Below are 19,108 nucleotides of genomic sequence, written 5' to 3'. Positions count from 1 at the left end.
TTCCGAAAAATTTAGGCTTCCATGTGATTCACATTCACAAAGCACTACTAAACAACTCTACGTCTTCGGATTCGCGAAATGTGGAATATTATTTGTGTAATCCTAATTTAAACATCACCAGATACCGAAACCGAAACTTCGGTTGCGTCAGGCAACATCGGTCTCGGGTCGTCAGAGGCATGGCCACGCCCCGTCAAACCACGTGGTCTTGTGACGTTCGGGAGGGAGCGAGAAACAGGACACGCGACGCGGGCAGGATTTTTTTTTTTTTTTTTTTTTTTGACGCGGGCAGGTCGCTTTGCATGGCGTGGACGGTGATGGCCCGGGGGAGAGCGGAAGGGGAGAAGACGAAAGTGGAGAAGGGGAGCGGAGAAACAGACCGATAAGCGCGCAGGGCAGAGCAAACTAGCGCATCCGTGTTACGGTGATCACGTGAACGTCCGGTCAGCCAACACCGGGAAGAGAAACTCATGACGTCATCGTTCAATTTCGTTCTGAGAAGTAAAAACAAGCAAAACGCGAGAATGACGTAGTCACGCCTCTGACGTAGTGGTTCAACGTTGGCCGCTCCAACTCCGTGGCATTGACTGCGCTGATGATTGCGCCTCGCGCCACACGCTAGAGTTGGCAGATTTCGGCGACTTGGCTCGCTTGAAGGTTTGCTGGCCAGTTTATTAGGTATATCAACGGAATTAGATCGTAATATTTTACATGGGGCCTTCCTATATGATACTGAAGAGGGCTACATAGTTTTCTAAATATCAAAAATGAAGCGGAGTTGCCCTTTAAAGTCGAATATATTGCGTGGCCTTCAATTTATTTTGATTTTACATGCACGGGTAGTTACTGATCCAGTGTTACTGCGTAGTTCTTGTCGTCTTTCTTAATTTCCAGATGTTCTTCGTTCGTTTTGCACGTATAGACCTTTGTCCGGAAGTGCTCTTTTTAGCCTCGACCGCAAGGAGCAAAAGCGAACAATAATCTCGAACCCAGACGCTCACGGGGAGGGGGGGGGGGCTGCGTCGGCCTGCACCGCCGCTTCCCGTTGAAGGCTTCTTCGCTGGTGTGCCGACTGCCGTTTCGCCGGCATCGGTCCTGTTTACCGCGGTATGTGAGTATAGTGCCCGTAATGTGAGAGCCGTGTGTCCATACGCCACTTTTCCGTTGTTGGTTTTCATCTAGCCGAGCCAGAAAACATCTCGCGACGAGTTGACCGCGCCGCGAGTGACGAAGAAGAAGCAAACATGGCGACGGTTTGTGCGATTGCTTTGGTGGCTCCGGTGTTGAGTGTCTTCAACGTCCTCGTGAGAAGGTTCCCCTGCCCTTCGAAGTTATTGCAAGCACCACGGAAGATGTGGAATCATCGTCTCAACTACAAATAAGCAGGCTTTCACGAGCAACAACGGTGCCGAGCGGGCACTCGGCACATTTGTGTCAGGCTCACGCAGCCAGCGGCACAGTTGTGTTGGTTGTGTCGTCAGATGTTCAACAACGCCGAGGTATTTTCATTTATCATTTGAAATGGCTTCAAGAGTGGGAAATTAATCTATTTCGCGGATTGTTAACGCCGAGGCGAGTGCCCTCCGTTGCAGTGCCGTCGTCGCGCAAAGTGCAGAGAAAACCGGGTGGCGATGGCGGCGGTGCTCTTTGATCTTGCGCCGTCGGGTTCATGAAGTCCGGAGTAAACGTACGTACGTGCGTCTGCTGGATCGGTTTTTTGGACTTCCTCAAAACTGTTTCCCACGCGCATTTTCCTTGTGAAGCTTAGTAGCTCATTACACCTCGTCGTCGACTGCGCTCATTTGACTACGACGGACGAGCCTGCGTGATGTGAATTTCACTGCCTAAGATCCTTGGTGTGCTGTAACGAGGGCTAATAAAATATCACCGCGAACTTCTGAACAAACGAGTCGAAGTTTCGTCTGCTATCATAACTGATCGCCTGTCACAATATTAATCAGTAGCGTTCCTAGACTCCGCCCCCACAGCACCGTGCTTCGTTGCCCGATAGTGTCTCCTGGTACCTCGTAGAATTCCAGCTCCCACTTCAAGTAAGTACCATCCTTTAGAACTGGCAATTAATAGTTTCGAACCCAGACGCTCGCAGTGTGTGTTTGTGTGTGTGTGTGGGGGGGGGGGGGGGGGGGGGGGGGGGGACGGACGGACGCGTAAACGAGGGCGTGGAGCCCTCGTTTACGCCGCTTCGCAGCGGCAGACAAGACGCCACATTACAAAAGAAAGCTAATCCGAGCTGTCTATGTAACTAGACCCATTCGCTAGTCATTCGATGAAACGTCGTCGTCTCGTTTTCATTCGCTAAAACTGCGTTCGATCAAGTGAACGCCTCACACTTATTTCGGCTTGGCAGAGCCGCGCTGCCGCAGAAAGGCAAGCAGATCGCGAAAATCGGTCTCAAACGTGCCACGAATGTAATGTCGTATACAAGAAGCCAACAATCAAGCATTTGAAAGCTACAAGAAAGTGGTAGCGAAATATTTACTACGCAATGAACCCGGACTGAAACGCGGATGTCGAGGGTCAGCAGACACCGAGAACATCTAAGACAAGAAAGGTTTTCCCTTATTTTCCTTGATCGAGATGGGTTCTCGAATGTTCACGACATCTTGCCTGTTGAAGAACGGGCCGCAGAGGCTTCTGGTGAAGACATCTTTCACGATGTGTCGGTGCATTCGGACAGCCTGCCGCATCCAGCTACCCAAAGCAACGCCGCCAACGCAGCCCCCCCCTCCCTGCCTGCCAGTTCTTTCCGCGTGGTGGCGCGAGCGTAGATAAACATGGCTGGACAAAGACGAGGCCTTAGGCAGGGGTGCCCGTTATCGCCTTTGCTGTTTATGTTGTATCTGAGAGGATTGGAGGATAGACTAGAGAAGAGTGGGCTTGGGTTCAACCTTTCTTACAGTAAGCTAGGCCAAAAAATTCAGCAATCCTTACCGGGATTGATGTATGCGGATGATATTGTACTAATGGCTAACAACAGGACAGAGTTGCAGGAATTAATGAGCATCTGTGGTAGGGAAGCAGAGGAATTAGGTTTAGAATTCAGTAGCGAAAAATCGGCAGTCATGATTTTTAACGAGGATGAAGTTGAGAGGCTGAAGATACAGAATATTACAGTTGAGAGAGCTAGTAAATACAAGTATCTAGGAGTATGGATATGTGATGGTGCACAATATCTCAGAGACCATGAAAAGTATATAATAGGTAAGGGCAACAGAAATGCAGCTGTAATGAAAAATAGAGCACTTTGGAATTACAACAGGTATGAGGTGGTGAGAGAGATTTGGAAAGGGGTCATGGTGCCTGGCTTGACTTTTGGAAACGCAGTGCTATGCATGAAATCCGAAGTGCATGCGAAACTAGAAATAAAACAGCGCGGAGTAGGTAGACTGGCTTTGGGGGCGCATTGCAAAACGCCAAACCAGGGAGTACAAGGAGACATGGGATGGGCATCATTTGAGAGCAGGGAAGCGGTGAGCAAGGTAGAATTTGAGGATAGGTTGAGGCTAATGGATGGGGAGCAATGGGCACGAAAGGTTTTCAGCTATTTATACATGAGGAGTGTAGACACAAAGTGGAGACAGCGCACTAGGAAATTAAGAGGAAGGTTTTTGGGCTATAGCGAAGATACGGAAGAGCAAGTCTCAGTTAAGAAGAAAGTTAAGGCCACAGAAAGAGATCGGTGGCTAGAGGGAATGCAGACAAAGACTGCTCTGGAAAGCTATAGATTAAACAAAAGAGTTATTGCCAAAGAAAGCATTTATGACAATTCTAGGGGAAGCTCATTGCTGTTTGAGGCAAGAACGGGTGTTCTGCGAACCAGAACATACAGAGCGAAGTACCAGGAAATTGATACAGTGTGCACTGCTTGTGGAGAGGAGGACGAGACGGCTGAGCACTTGATACTCTACTGTATAGGGCTTCACCCTATGCCTACCGAAGACAACATAGATTTAATAAAGTCATTGGGTTTTAGAGACAGCGAAGGGAGAGTGGATTTCAAGACTGTAGAGATTACCAAGCAAAGATTAAGTGAATGGTGGCAGAAATCGAGAGAAAACTAGGTATTTTCTTAATCACTGATGGAAAGGGGGTTTCATAGCCTCACTTTCTTTGCACTGCGGAGTGAATATAGATTTCACATTTAAATATTCTAAGCTTAAATGGTAAAACAAAATGGCTAGGTGGCGTAAGCTACCGCCCGATCCAAAGGGCTCAGCCGTATTCATCCATCCATCCATCCATGGCGGCGCCCCGGAATTGGCGCGGACCACTGATCTCTATGACAATTGCTGGATCGCGCTTCCCCGCTTGTTCGCTGCAGCGCAAGTGAAGCCATCGGGCTTCACTCGCTTGGGATACGATTTGCCGTTTTTGCTAGCCTTTGCTGCGGTTTTCCAGCGTGCTGACGACACGTTTTCTACTCGTTCGTCGTCATTCGCCGAAGAAGTTTTTTGAAGACTCTGTGTATGTTGAGACTTGCCGTTGTGAACACGTGGAAAATTTTACGAAAGTGCAGTGTCGCAGGAAAAAGGCACAACGCGTCGAAAGGAAGGGCTGGCGGCGTGTTCAAAGATTCCTTGGCACGCCGAAGTGCCGTGTCTCTGTGCCTTCGCACGCTTGGATACCGACCAAGAACCGACGCCGTGTGTATGTGTTCAGCGAGTGCAATGTGCGTGAAGCTGTTCGTGCCTCTGGATCAGCGTCTTTTCCCCTCGCGGTTTAGGAACGAGCTTAATCCAGCGTCCACTAGCGACGGAAGATGGGGAGAAGGTACGTCTTTTTTTCGTCCTTAGACGATTTACACAATACCGTGCACAACAGCTCCTCATCACCGATCAGTGCTGGCTTATTATCAACCTACTTAATTGCATTTGACGTTTGAGCGCGGCTCGCCTAATTGTAATTGGTCAACAGATTGCACACGACCATATCGGCCGCGCTTCAAAGATTTTCATTCTCGCCGTCTTGTACTTTTGCTTTCGAAAACCCCCCTGGCTCCACGTACAACGTTGCCCTATTCGTGCTCCCACGGAATCTATTAGAGTAGATTTGGGACATAGCCATGGTTAATATAGTACATAAGAATACGTACAGATCTCCCCCTTTTATTGATAGCAACTCACCGGAACAGCTGGACGATCCAGAACTCCGTGGCCGATATATATAAATGATCTAAAGGCATCTACGCGCGACACACGTTCAGAACTTTGGCGCGGCGTCAATTCTTGACCGGTATCCAAGCGTGCGAAGGCACAAAGATGCATCACTCGGCGTGCCAAGGAAGCTTTGATCACGCCGCGACACCGGCGACACGTTTTCGACGAGTTGTACCTTTTGATACGGCTTCACGCACATTGCACTCGCTAAACACATTCACACGGCGTCGGTTCTTGGTCGATATCCAAGCGCGCGAAGGCACAGAGACACGGCACTTCGGCGTGCCAAGGATGCTTTGAACACGCCGCCAGCCCTTCCCTTCGACGCGTTGTGCCTTTTTCCTGCGACACTGCACTTTCGTAAAATTTTCCACGTGTTCACAACGGAAAGTCTCAACAATACACAGAGTCTTCAAAAAACTTCTTCGGCGAATGACGACGAACGAGTAGAAAACGTGTCGTCAGCACGCTGGAAAACCGCAGCAAAGGCTAGCAAAAACGGCAAATCGTATCCCAAGCGAGTGACGCCCGGTGGCTTCACTTGCGGGAGCGGCAAGCGCGATCCAGCAATTGTCATTGAGATCAGTGGCGCGGACACTGGTCTATAGACCGTTTTATCGTGGGTAGCGCCATTTTGAGAGCGAGAGAGTAAAGGAGAAAGGGCTACCGGCGCTTTCCCCCTTTCTGATTGTGTAGAAAAAGTGAAAGTCCCGGATGAGAGGCTTGGCCGGTGTTGGGCGTCTGCAGTGCCCCAACTTCGTTCGCGCTTTCTTCTACGTTTCAAACTCCCAAACTTAATTAGAGCCATGGTCTTCGATGGCGACAGTCCCCCGGTCATCGGGACACCATTGCTGGATGGTAAGGTGCACGAATAACGATAGAAAGCGTTGAATACTGTCCGAGGACCTATGTAGCTTGCATGGAATCCGGCAAGGCAAGTACGGCTGGAATGTTTTTAAGCTCCATTGCTTTCCGCATGACTGGAAATGATGAACCAATTATACATTCTTGCTTGCAATGGACCTATTTCAACGTATAGTTGTAATCAACAAGCGATACACGAAACGGGAACCTCAATTAACTTTGTAAACGCCCGGAGCTCCTACATATCGTCTTGCTGTGCTGTTTTTATCTTCGTGTCCCTGTTCTTATATCTCCTTGCGAATGAACGACAAAGACGCTCTAGATGTACTTTTATCGAACCGCAGAAAGCCTCGAAGCAGCTACGAATTATTTTACTATTCGATGCAATATTTTAAGTACACGTCTCCAATTTCTATCGCTGTCACGTTCGCTGCCGCTGCTCCCCCCGTCGCCACACTGGCGGATGCCATGACTTAAACAAAGAAACGTGCACACTGGGCTCGAAAACGCAGATCACAACACGAGACGTTCCTGCAGCGACTATCAAGCGCCTCAAAGCGCCTTTGTCAACGGAAACCCACCAGCGGCACTTCAAGGAGCACTTTTGTCGGCTCTCTGGTATCGCGCAGGAGATCGCGGTTAAAAAAACAAACAAACAAACAATAGAACTACGTTTTCAACAATTTCCAGCCTCACCCGGCGGCGGAAATGAGCCTTTAACTAAGTGTTGTAGATGATAAAATCGAGTCAGTCAGCACTGCAAATTATCACTATTAAGATAAATTCATTTACGAAATTTTACAAGCTGAAAAAGCAGTTATCATGAGAAAACTCGCCCGCACATTGCGAGCGTACCCCATGTTCATCGGCGGTACAACGTTCGGTGCGCGCTCCATTCACGAAATGTTCCGAGCGAAGTCGAGAGGATGGCGTTGAGCAAACGCCTTTTCGGTTTACGGACGCAATCCACTGCCGCCGGAGACAGGGGTCATGTGGAAAGCGATGGAGCTGAAAGACATTGCAGCCGCTCTCGCCTTGCCGGGTTCCTTGCAAGCTACATATGTCCTCGGACAGTATTCTATGCTTTCTGTTTTTATTCCTGCACCCTATGACGCAGCAATGGTGTCCCGATGACCGGGGGACTGTTGCCATCAAAGCCTCTGGCTCTAATTAAGTTTGCGAGTTTAAAACAGGAAAGAAATCGCGAACGAAGTTCGGGCACAGCAGACACACACCCAACACCGGCGAAGCCTCTCATCCGGGACTTTCACTCTTTCTACACAATCAGAAAGGGGGAAAGCGCCGGTAGCCCTTTCCCCTTTTCTCTCTCGCCCTCTTTCAGTAAAACGGTCTATATCCCCCACGCTGAAAAGCGCCGACGTCGTGTTCGTGCTAAAGGCGCATTCACACTGAGCGAAAAACGCGCGTTGCGGTCGACGTCGACGCCGGCGTCGTAAAATACGAAGCAGTCACACAGGGCCACCCGACGGCGGCGTCGTCTCGGGGAATCTCACGTTTGTCGAGAGAGCACGGAATTTTTTTATTCGTCTGCTTCGCACGATTGTTGTTGCCTTGCCTTCGCGATTGCATATGCGGTGGGAGACAACCGTCTTCACTGAATGGACAACGGTGATGATTATATATACGTTTATTGGCGAAAGGCAAGGACTCGAACGGGCAGCTTCAGGTGCTCTTTTGCCGCGTTTTTGTGCAAACAAAGCACGGTGCTATGCCGGCGCGTCCCAGAGCCTTCGCGTCCGTACATTTAACACTGCACGCAGCCTGCGCGAGAGTGTTTTCGATGGAGGACTGTTGTATTCCGTAGTGATGGGTGTACACAAAACTACACAACACATCGGGAGTGATCGCTCTCGCACAGTCGGAGGTCGGAACACACCGCGAACTTCGATGGCAGCTTTCGCGGCAGCCTCGCGCAAACGATAAAGAGTAGCTTCACGGCGTCGTACACGCACATAAAACACTGCTCACAGTCAGATGTTCCAATCGGCTTGCCTCTTTCCACGCTGAAATGCTTCCAGCCACGTTTGGCGAGTGCACGAATCCCCCGAGCTCTGTGTCTTTTCGCCTTCATGGTGAGTCGAAAATTAAAAAAACAGCGAAAACATGTCCTAACCGGAAAAGGGCGTACGTCACGTCCGGACGCTCGCTCATTGGCTCAAGCGCGCGCGTCGAGGGAGAAATTGGGTTCCGAGGCGTCGTCTCCCTGCGTCGTCCTCCTCGGCGCGCGACTTTTTTCAATACAAAAATAAGCAAAAAATTTCCCCCACGACGCGCGTCTTTCCGCTGTGTGAATGCGCCTTAACAGTGTCCGACAGTGCACATAAATACACCTGCGACGCCGTTTTAGCACTGTTTTTAATGCGATGAATTTGAAAGAAAAACACCGTAACTGACCAATTATTTCGTCAGTCTGACTGAGAAATGTTCCAAGCTACCTAGTACGTACGAATTATTTGGGATATTTGCTCTTATGATCGAGCGCAGGGGGAAAACGCACTCACTTTTTTTCCATAGAAGTGCATTACCGGAAGTGAAATTTCGACTGGTTGCTGTCTGCTTCAATTTGCGTCAGCACACTAGCGCCACTTGAACCTCTAGCGTACAGTATAATAACTCTATGATTACGGCTTTTCGCTATTTCCCGGGTACCCTTTTATATGTTTACAGCTCAATGTATCTAACAAAATATCAGAAAGCAAAAATCTTGAAAGAATGCACAATATCACCTTCCATTTCTCAACTTTTTAAAAACGAAACCTCTGGGGCGTCTTTGCGTCCTCATATGTCGAATCCATTGGCCAATCCAGTTAGAATGGCGGCTCCCACGTTTGTCTGCTCGTGATCTATTATTTCTGCCTAATTTAATAGTTTTAGCTGGGCAACGCAGTGCGCTTGATTGATTTTTCAGTATTCGCTGTTCCTTTAGGTAAGTTACAATTCGTAACTTTGGCAATATTCAAAATTCGAACAGTTTAATGTGCGTGACCTCAAGCTTGTTGAGTAACGTGCAAGTTTCATCCGGTGGTCTACCATCTGACGGAAACGAAAATTCATCTCCATTTGATTTTTCCGTTTTGTAGGTCAATCATGCGTAAACCCGCACTACGCCGAAGCGTCTGGGGACCGATCGTCATTGCCGCTGCGATCGCAGAAACGGCAGCCTTCGGCGTGAGCTACTTCTACTACCGACGGCTGAACCACTCGCAAGGTGCAACAAACTGGCCAGTTCTTTCTTTCTTTCTTTTTTTTTTTTTTGGGGGGGGGGGGGGGGGGGGGGGGGCGGGGGGCAGTTTTGTTTGTAATGAAACTTTGATTGGGTTTAGTTGGTTCATATTATTTTTTAGAGTGGCGCACCGAGTGCCTGAAGGGAGTTGTCTTGGCGTCGGCGTGCATCCCTTTCGAGAAAAATGTGACATACAGCTGTGATAATACCGCACGCAATGCGTGGAGCGGCGTTTCAGCTCATATTGGCTGCAATAGCACAGCCTCCGGTTTTTTTTTTTTTTTTTTTTACAATATGAGTAAAGCTATAGACCTTTTCTGTGTACTCTCGTCCCCAGCCATCTAACAGGCATATCCGGTATGGGCGACGAAAAAATACTAAAACGTTTCAACATGCAAATGGTAAAAAAATAAAGGGGAGGCAAGACGAGAAAGCGTGACGGTTACGCTTATATACTAATGCCTTCTATTGGCGTGGCAAAGGCAAAGCAATGTTTTCGCCCATACTGGAAGTGACGTCAATTCAAGATGGCGGCGCACTTGCAGAAAAGGTCTATACGCACTCCGGAGTGCACTTCGGACGGAATGTCTATACATGGCTTGCATTGACGTCACATCAGCCGCCATTGCTCCGTACCGTTCTCCTGTGCCCGTAAATTTTGCAGCCTACATTTGATACCATTGAATTTGTTTTTCTGGTCAAGGCTTGCCAAGAAGTGCAGATTCGATGGTGCCAAATGTATGCCGCAGAAGGCTCCGTACAGGAACCTGGTACGGAGCGATGGCAGCTGACACGGTGCCGTATGACGTCACGTGCAAGGCATGTATACGCACTCCGTGGAGAGCTCATGCCGCGTAGGCCACCCTTTTCGATCGGCGCGGGTATCACTGGGGAGCTCGTTAACAGAGCCCCCCGCCTGCGTCCATGCCGCTTCGCGGCGACCGTATGCGGCTGCTAATTACAAAACTTAACCAGTACACGCCGCTTCGCGGCGTCCACCCAAGCTCCGCCGGCCCCGATCGCACCTCCGGAAAGGGAGTCCCATACCATTTAGTTCTGCGAAATTTCGTCGACAACATCCGGGTTTTTTTAGTGTTCATGCAAAAAAGAAATGTGAATATCAAACACCTCGACAAAACAAAATGTTCGAGAAAAAAAGAAAAAAAAAGTAGGCTCACCGGAGATCGAACCTGCGTCCACTTGCGTATAAAGCGGACACCTTAACCGCTACGCTATGCCATCGCTCAGGAAACTCGTTGTGACCATTTGTTTTATATGAGTTTAGCGGAGTGCGTATAGCCATTCCGTCTGAAGGGCGCTTCGAAGTGCGTATAGCTTTACTCTTACAATATTACGCGAACGCTAGCCGGCCGGTAGATTAGCGCTTTATCGCGGCGTGACGGAGCAGGTCAGCGACATGACGACGTCGAACACCGGTATCCACCATGGTGGTGGTTGACTCGACGGCCCTTCGCAGCGAGAGCAATGGTAAACTGCGCCGCGCTTGGCTATAGCAATTACTATGTATCCCAACGATTGTTTCGACGCATGCCCCGCGAGACAGGGTAGCCGTCAAGTTAGAGAAAGTACAAGCGGCAGGAAAGGGATGCGGCCGCGGATCACCGAGTTTGCGGGACGCATTTCATAACGGCGAGCGACGGCCCTTTTCTACCGTTGTTTACGTTCAAGCACATCTTTGCACCGGCTGTTGCCCGTTCGTGGTGTAGATGGCCTTCGCCTTTCGTTACGTATCGCCGTTGTCACGCTTCGAGCGCACCTTCGGGGCTCCTGGCTGAGTATGGGCGATTGTCGCAAAGCGAGCCCGGCCCAACGGCGATCGGTCGGCGGCGGCCCCCCGTGTGCAAACTCGCCGAGACGCCGCCACCGGGGCATCGGTTTGTGCCGTCCGCGAGACCTTAACCTTTACAAAGAGCAAAAGTATGCAGGCGAGCCGGTTAGGAAACGTCCTATAATAAACTCTCCGTTATTTGATTTGTCCCTGTCTCAGGGTCTAGATTGTGATCATAACCTTGCGAATTGTTTACCAGTATTTCCCAATATCATAACAATTTTTCTACAAGGGACTCCTAGAACTGCCCATATTTTTAAAGCTCGCAATACAGATTTTTGTTTTGTGACACGACAGTTTTTTTTTTTAAACTTCGTCGGCGGCATATGGATACTTTCTGCTCGTAGCGCGATCGCACCAACGCCGACAATTTTTGCACGTACTGGCTAAATGTCATCATTGTAAGCTCCGCACGTTTGTTCCAAGTTCACATGTAACACAACTAGGTACCTTTGTTGAAATTATGGTGCATGTCAGTGCATGTCCAGGCAGTTAGCGGCATCCTACGCTTTAGTAAGCGCATCCGCGCGTTGTGAACTCAACTGCCAGCATGGTGCGGGGCCCCGTTCTTCCCTATCGTGACGTCACTTGCGAATCATCTGTAGTAAGTTACAGGTAAAGAGGGTAGCGGCAAATGCCCCTCAAAGTGATTCATATATCCCTCCGCCGCATCCGTTCCCGTGATGTCGCGGCCAATGCGGGAGGGGTGTCTTGCCTTCCTGTAAATATTTGCCTTATTTTTCGACTTTGACTTAGCGTTGTGGAAGCCACGAGAGGGAGATTAGAGTTTTCTCCCTCTAATGGAGACAAATACGACTTTCGGGGATTAGGTTCCACCTCCGAAGGATACAAAGGCTGCTCTCAGGGGCTCGGTTCTCTCTCCGATGAATAGAAAGGTCGCTTTTTAAAATGTGGGGGTCAGAGACAAGTTGGCATCACTCTGTAGCCAATATCTATCCATTGAAGCGGAACAATGCGCGTTTCCAGTGAACTATTCTTTCGACTGCGGAGAGATTTGAAACGGGTGCATCACGCTTGTGGGAGGAGCTTCTTCTACCTTCTTTACTTGTAACCAACTATAGCCTCGCTGACTTGGCTGTTTCACGCCGCGATAGGGCGCTGATCTACCGGCCGATTGGCGTTCGTGCGAGAGTTAAAAAATCTGAAGGCTGTACATACCTGAAATAGAGCACGCGAATGTCGTTTTGGAAGAAGTTTCATGTCGATTTATTTGTGAGCTCAACTCAGGTGGAGAAGTATAAAAAAGATGTTTGCACACTGGTTTGCAAGCTCACTCCCTGGCGGCTTGCTGAACACAAAAACTCTAAAGATGCCAATGTAGAGGCTGGCGACCAGCTGGATAATAGCGATAAGCAATACTTGTAATGAGTTGTTGAAAGTCATTTTTGTGCACAAGAGGCCGGTTGCATGACCAATGCTCTGTGGGTGGCAATAAGAGTCGATTGGGAGACCTCCTGCGTAACCTGAGCCGGTGGCTTGCCTCTGCGAGTCTCTGCCACAATGCTGGAAGCAAGTCATTGCAGTGAATGTTAATTTTACTGGTCATTAGGCAGTTCAGTTGCAAAGGTGACCTTGTGGGTGCATATGCTGTTTCTTATGTGATTAAACTCGTCACAATCTAACCCTCTGTTCGATCATTTACTATGATGCGATGTGTACCACGGATAATATTCTCTTATAGAAGGAGCCTTCGCCGCCGACCCTTCTTCAGATTTGCTAACTCTAACGCATTTGAAAAGTGCCAGAAACAAAAAGCAAATTAAAAAAAAAAATGAGCAGGCGTCGTGCCATTGGGGTGCTCAGCAGTGCATATCCTGTGGTTTGGAAACTTTTGTCCCCGACTGTACATCATATCACATCCTAGAAGTGCGACAATGATTCCCATTCGAATGATGCTATGCCCCTGAAAGATTGTTTTGAATGATTTCATGGCCTGTAAAGCTAACCACACCTTTGTCACACTTTCAGAGTACAGATACTGGATGTACCAGAATTTCAAGCCTGGATTGGAATGTGAGTTGAATTGCATTTGTGGCAGTGGCCACAACTACTTGTTCACTAACAGCTTTTCTTTTGTGCTAAGGTTGGCATGCCAGGAAAAGCTTCTTCCAATTTGGTTCCTAAACCTAAATTGTGCATGTTGCAGATTCAAAATAGTACTGACACAACTATAAGAAGCTTAAAGCAATCGACTGACGGGCTAAACTTTGAATAGCTTTAATGAGTGGCAGAAATGCTACAATGTAATTTGAAGATAGTTAACATAATTCTCCCCATCACCATGGACTGAAGCAGCTGTTGCATGCCACCCAAGACAATCAGCTAGTTGTTTCCAGTTCTAGTTAATTCTGCATGCCTTACCACATACCATCCTTCCTTGGTAGAACGACTACTTGGGATTCAAGCTTCAAACCATTTCAAGAACCCAGCTATTTTGATTTCAGTGCACAAGTTCCAAAAAGGTTACAAAGATTAACCCCCTGGAAATAAAAGGGCGGTGTAACTATTTTTAGAATTTGGCCAATTAACTCTGGGAATTAATCTGTGTCACCTTAAAAATAAAGAAATGAAAACAACTTTTTTTTTGTGTACGCTAGCAATTATTAAAAAACAAAACAAAAAACAAAGGTCGAAGTGCTTCTTAATGTTTACGCTGCCTTTCGAGTGACAGCATGGTGGCCACTCCCAGCCCTCGGCCACTCCCTCTGCGATGGTTGACTTCTCAGGGGTTACCATCGCTGAAGGTCGTGGTGAGCGATTAAGACGAAAGACGGTTCGCCACGGGGCTGATGGCGAGTGTAGCAGCAGAGGGGAAGAGGTTTTGTTGACTTCCACGTGTACTCCAGTCACGTGACATTGTATTTCTCGTAACTGCCACACGTGGCTGCAAATGGGCAAATAATTAATTTTTTAATTTTTTTCAGGGGGGGCGGGGGAATGTGGCACTTCTTTTCTCACTCGGGCCATTATAAACAATATAAAAGAAAATACAAACTTAAAGATATTTAAACATTAAAGGGGCACTTCAGCGAAATTCGAAATATACCCGTCGTGTTCAAAGATAGGGTCCTAGACGGGCGTTAGCGACATCTACGAGATGCTCTTTGCTAATCGTTTAATTGGTTTTAAAATTCCTTTTTGTGACTTTTTTAACAAGATATTGGTGTGTTCGATGAGATACTGCCCCCTTGAACACATGGACCAAAAAATAAGCGCCAAAATTTCCTTGTGGTAGCCCTTTAAAATAGTTGCACTGCCCCCTTCGTGTGTGAAATGAATTCGCAGATTTGTATCAGTTTGTGTGCTATTTCGTAAATGATTACATGAGAAAGCCTCTAGAGAAATTTCAAATCCATGTGACATTACATTTTATTCCATCTGGGTAGGTCCCAGCAGCACGGGGCTAGCGGCAAGTGATTGTTTTGCAAATGCATACATATTGTTTTATTTTATGTGCATACCTATCATTTTGCAGAACTGTATCGGTCTATATGCTTCCTCACAAAATGATCACTCGAGAAAGCCTCTTGAACAGGCCCCTTATCCACGCGATATTAAATTTTCCGACACCTGAATTGGTCTCAATGATACGGGTGTAGAAGCAAATCATTGTTTTGCACGTGCATGCATATTGTTTCAGTGTACTACAAGACTGGAGAGATACTGGGGGACAGCAAGGTCCGTACCTACGACTACAGTACCTGGGGAGTGAACGAGTAGTACCTGCCAGAGAACAGGGGCCTCAATCGGCTGTACAGAAACAACTGGGCATTTCCTGACGGGGAGTTCACGAAGGCTGACGTGATCTAGGAAACGTGGAGCATGCAGCTCTCATGTCGGGCACTGTGAATGTCATACCCGGACCCCCATGTGTGCTTGTAAAGTAGTATTAGCACAAATGTGACATTGGTGCTTTTTTGCAGAGTTTGTCTACCTGTGTATAAAACACTGGTCTAAATAAAGAGTGAGAAAAATAACTTTTTGAACTTCTCTGTTATGTGGAGCATGCCCACGTTTTGCTTTTTTGGGGGGCATATCCCATGGGGTAAAAAAAAATGCCCTTCCCAAAGTGTGCGAGCAAAAGCTTGTGGTACAGAACCCAAAGGTCTTGGCGTCGATCCCTGCCCCTACCCGTTTTGATCTGGATGAACATTGTACCGCCATGCATTTAAGCAATCACCGAAGTGTTATAATTAGTAATGATAATCTATTTCGTATTTCATATTTTGAAACGAGAGACAAGAACAAAAAGCAGTGACGAATGCACGACCCCAGGTTAGCGGTGTTGGTACCTCACTAGCTTAATGCCTTTACTACACTGAACCAATGTTGCCATATGCCAAATGTTTTGTCAGATTGACCCCTTGCTGTTAAGTCACTCAGCATCTCTTCCTTCCCTTTTCATTGAATAAACCCCCTTCCTTCTGTAACTTCTTTTAACCTCCTGAAATGAAGTGACCGCAGTCAGATTGAATGCATCCGAGGCGAAATCATTCTTTTTTGGTCGGGGAGCAATGAGCAGCTTATTCCCAGGGCTCGACCCATTTTGTACACAGCAGCAGATGAAAGGGGGGGCAGGGAAGACGACTGCAACCCCTCGGCCCATAAGGCTGGCATTTTTTATGGAAAAAAGAAAAGGTTATACAAATGCTTCATTCCTGCTGAAATGGTGATAAATTTTCTCGACGTTAAACCTGTGCCATGCTACATCTCTTTGAGATACACCCCCCCCTTCAAAAAAGAATGAACAACCCGACCCATAAATCTGCCCGTTCAAACATGAGTGGAATGAATGTGCTCGATTATACAGCGGAATTTCGTTAATTGGAACTCGAGGGGGATCCAAACTTTGCTCGAATAATGCAAAGTTCGAATTACCGGGAGTTTCCTTCCTAGAAACACATGGGACGGGTCCGGCATGTTAGTTTGAATTACCGAGATTCCACTGTATTTGGGGGGGTACTTGTGTTTTCCTTGCAGATTCTTTCATTTTTGGAGCTGTTGGTAAAATTGTGCGGTCTGTATACTTGGACAGCGGGAAGTGGGCCCCAAGTGCGTCTGGTGCTTCAGCTGCAAACGAGAAATTTAGCCAGTGCAGCACCACTGCTAGCCACGGGCCTTTAACGTGTGTCGCGCAGTAAACTCACAGACTATTTTCTGTGGCTATGCAGCCAAAACTACCGGTGCACGTGCACCTTGAGCGTCTGTCAAAGCTGTGCACGTGCAGTCTTCACTTCCGAAATGCCACAGCAAGTTGTCTGCACGACCACACGCCTGAACGCTGTTCATCTAGAGAGGAACAGGCAAGGGGGGGGGGGGGGGGGGGGGGAATTGAACCTAGGAACCCTGGGTTCTGCAGTGTGACACTGTCAGTGCGAACGTGGCATTGCCAATTTGTCCCATTTGACTTTGAAACGGTTTTGATGGGCAGCAAACATTGCCCTTTAGAAACGGTTTTGATGGGCAGCAAACATTGCCCTTTAGGTCAGTGCCCCAAATGAAGGGTGATCGGTTATTTAGTGCACACCAGCTAGTAGCACACGAAGGCTCTCGCTACAAAACCCAGGGATTCGGGGATCAATCCCCACCCATACCCGTTTCGATCTTGATGAGCATCGTACCGGCCTGCGGTAGTGTCACTACTGCGTGGTGCATGTTAAAGACCCCAGGCTACCAAACGTACTGCACTGGCTAAATTTCTCATCTAAATTTCGGAGACAAGCCGCTCGTCGAGGCAGACCAAGTTCTAGACTGTATAAACATACACATCCCAATTTTTTTTCTGCCCCAAATAAATATTTTTTGACACATATCGTAGTTTTATGGCAGCTTTCAATTCGAAGTGAAGAGCAGAGAAAACTGACAATTGTTTGTTCAAGCTGAGTATGTACTGTCTGTGTAAAGTACCGAACAATATGGAAGACCCATTTGACGAGGCAATTTCAGGCGGCTGCGCCAGATTCACGTCAATTGGAATGAGGAAATATATGAACCTTTGCTCTATTGTCCTAAAAATGAAGTGCCTCGAGCCAAAGAATGCTTACAGCCACCACATAGACTGCTTAGGTGAACGAGGCGTTCATACTGTGAAGTTTTTCTTTTTCAACCCAGCTCCGCAAGTCTGCAATATCATCCTGGTCCACAAAATAAAAGAGGCCTTAGGTTGCAACTCACTTTATTTTATGCACATTTCAAATGATGTAGCTGCAGCTACAGAAAAGAAGTTATACTCTCGCACATGCACACACACACTTGCACAGAGGTCGTTCACACTACAGTATAGGGAGTGCAAAAAGGAAAGCACCGCTCAGTTATATCCAAACATTAGATGCATCTTTGAGTCAAGTGCAAAAAGGAAAGCACCGCTCAGTTATATCCAAACATTAGATGCATCTTTGAGTCAAGTGCAAAAAGGAAAGCACCGCTCAGTTATATCCAAACATTAGATGCATCTTTGAGTCAAGTGCAAAAAGGAAAGCACCACTCAGTTATATCCAAACATTAGATGCATCTTTGAGTCAGGCTTGCGTCTTGCCTGAATCCTCGGCCTTAGAAGTTCCAACTTTTGCTTTTCAAGGACTCTGGGGCTTCTCAGAACTGGCGGCAATTCTGAAAGAGGCACACTCGTTTTCTGCCAATTAAAAAATATTTATGTCCTGGAAGCAAGAAGTGAACAGCATTTTTTGTTCACATGCACAATAAAGGGAGAGCGAAAATTACGGAAGAAACGCAGCTACACTTGGTAGCAACTTTCTGTGGCATTTCAGGACAATGTGCAGATGCACAGCTTTGGTCAGTCGGCACTCAAGGGTCACAAGCACAGAGGTGTGCATAGTTTGGACTTAAATGGCACAGAAAGTTGCCCTCTTGATGGGCCCTGACTGGGGCTCCTGCGACCAGCCGCATGTCTCGAATATAAAAAAAAAAAAAAAAAAAAATTAAAAAAAAAAACTTATCTGTTGTAGATTCTCTTTCTACAGGTCCGTTTATTCATTTACCGCAAAGGAACAAAGTAAATTGTACCTTAAATGTAAATAAAGACAAAGTCGACAAAACTTCAGCAGAAGCTCCTCCCACCTTAGCAGAGCGAACGCTGAAGAGGAGGTCACCTCTTCTCCAGTGTTTGCTTTGCCAAACTGACACCAAATATAGGCACAGCCATGCAGAAAGTTGACAGCTCCAATGTGAATGTGACATCTACCGGTTTCAAGGGCTCCATCACAACACTGGAAAGTCGCAGGATTTGAACCACCATTTTGAACGAGACGTACATGGACGAGGCTTTGGACAGACCTAGAGCGGCTGGTCGACCACACAGCTCAGAAAATGAGCAGCAAACTAGGGCAAGGCGTCGTTAGGCTGGTGAAGTCAAATCTTTGGACGACTGTAGCTGTCGAAACACCAACGTGCAGATTGGCACCAAATAAGAAATTGACATGCACGCGTGGGAAATACCAAGGGTAAACTAGATGCACTAAGGTAGCTATGTTTCAGAGCAACGCCATAATGGGCAGTAGCTTACACCACCTAGCCTAGAAAATCAAAACTATGATTCCTTCTTCTCTCCCTCCTAAGCCAATTTACTTTTCCTCTGCATTTTCGAATGGCAACTATAGTCAATTGTTCCCGCACTGCACTGGGTCAGGAAATGGCATTGTCCGCAGAGTAATCGGGGAAGAGAGCGTCAATACTCTAGCCATAGCTTAGTGCTTTAGGGTACATTTAATAGGCTCGCTCGATTTACCTGCACTTCCTGCACTGGTGCAGGAAGTGCAGGTAAATCAAACGAGTCTATTGTATGCAAGTCTTGTTCACTGTGAGCTAAGCTTGTAAATTTGTTACTTGGGTGCTTGGATCATCACTGGCGCAGTAAGAGATGGCCGACCTGGTTGCTGCACAAAACTGAAGTAATCGACATGTTTTAGCACATACAAATCGCGCACCTGTGCGGAT

The 19,108-nt window shown here is 47.5% G+C and overlaps 1 protein-coding gene across 1 annotated transcript; it reads left to right on the top strand.

The window, feature by feature from the left end:
- Positions 1-8,862: 8,862 nt before the first annotated feature.
- LOC121834271 lies at positions 8,863-15,141 on the top strand. The gene is made up of 4 exons (XM_042288026.1): positions 8,863-8,988; positions 9,143-9,270; positions 13,124-13,168; positions 14,796-15,141. The coding sequence occupies exons 2-4, from the start codon at positions 9,150-9,152 to the stop codon at positions 14,873-14,875; spliced, it is 246 nt and encodes an 81-aa protein (XP_042143960.1). The 5' UTR covers positions 8,863-8,988; positions 9,143-9,149; the 3' UTR covers positions 14,876-15,141.
- Positions 15,142-19,108: the final 3,967 nt, after the last annotated feature.

The sequence above is a fragment of the Ixodes scapularis genome, unplaced genomic scaffold (assembly GCF_016920785.2).
Source record: "Ixodes scapularis isolate PalLabHiFi unplaced genomic scaffold, ASM1692078v2 ptg000890l_1___fragment_4___debris__unscaffolded, whole genome shotgun sequence".
Lineage (NCBI taxonomy): Eukaryota > Metazoa > Arthropoda > Arachnida > Ixodida > Ixodidae > Ixodes > Ixodes scapularis.
Note: the sequence above shows the minus strand (reverse complement) of the source record. Positions and strands in the feature narration are given on the sequence as shown.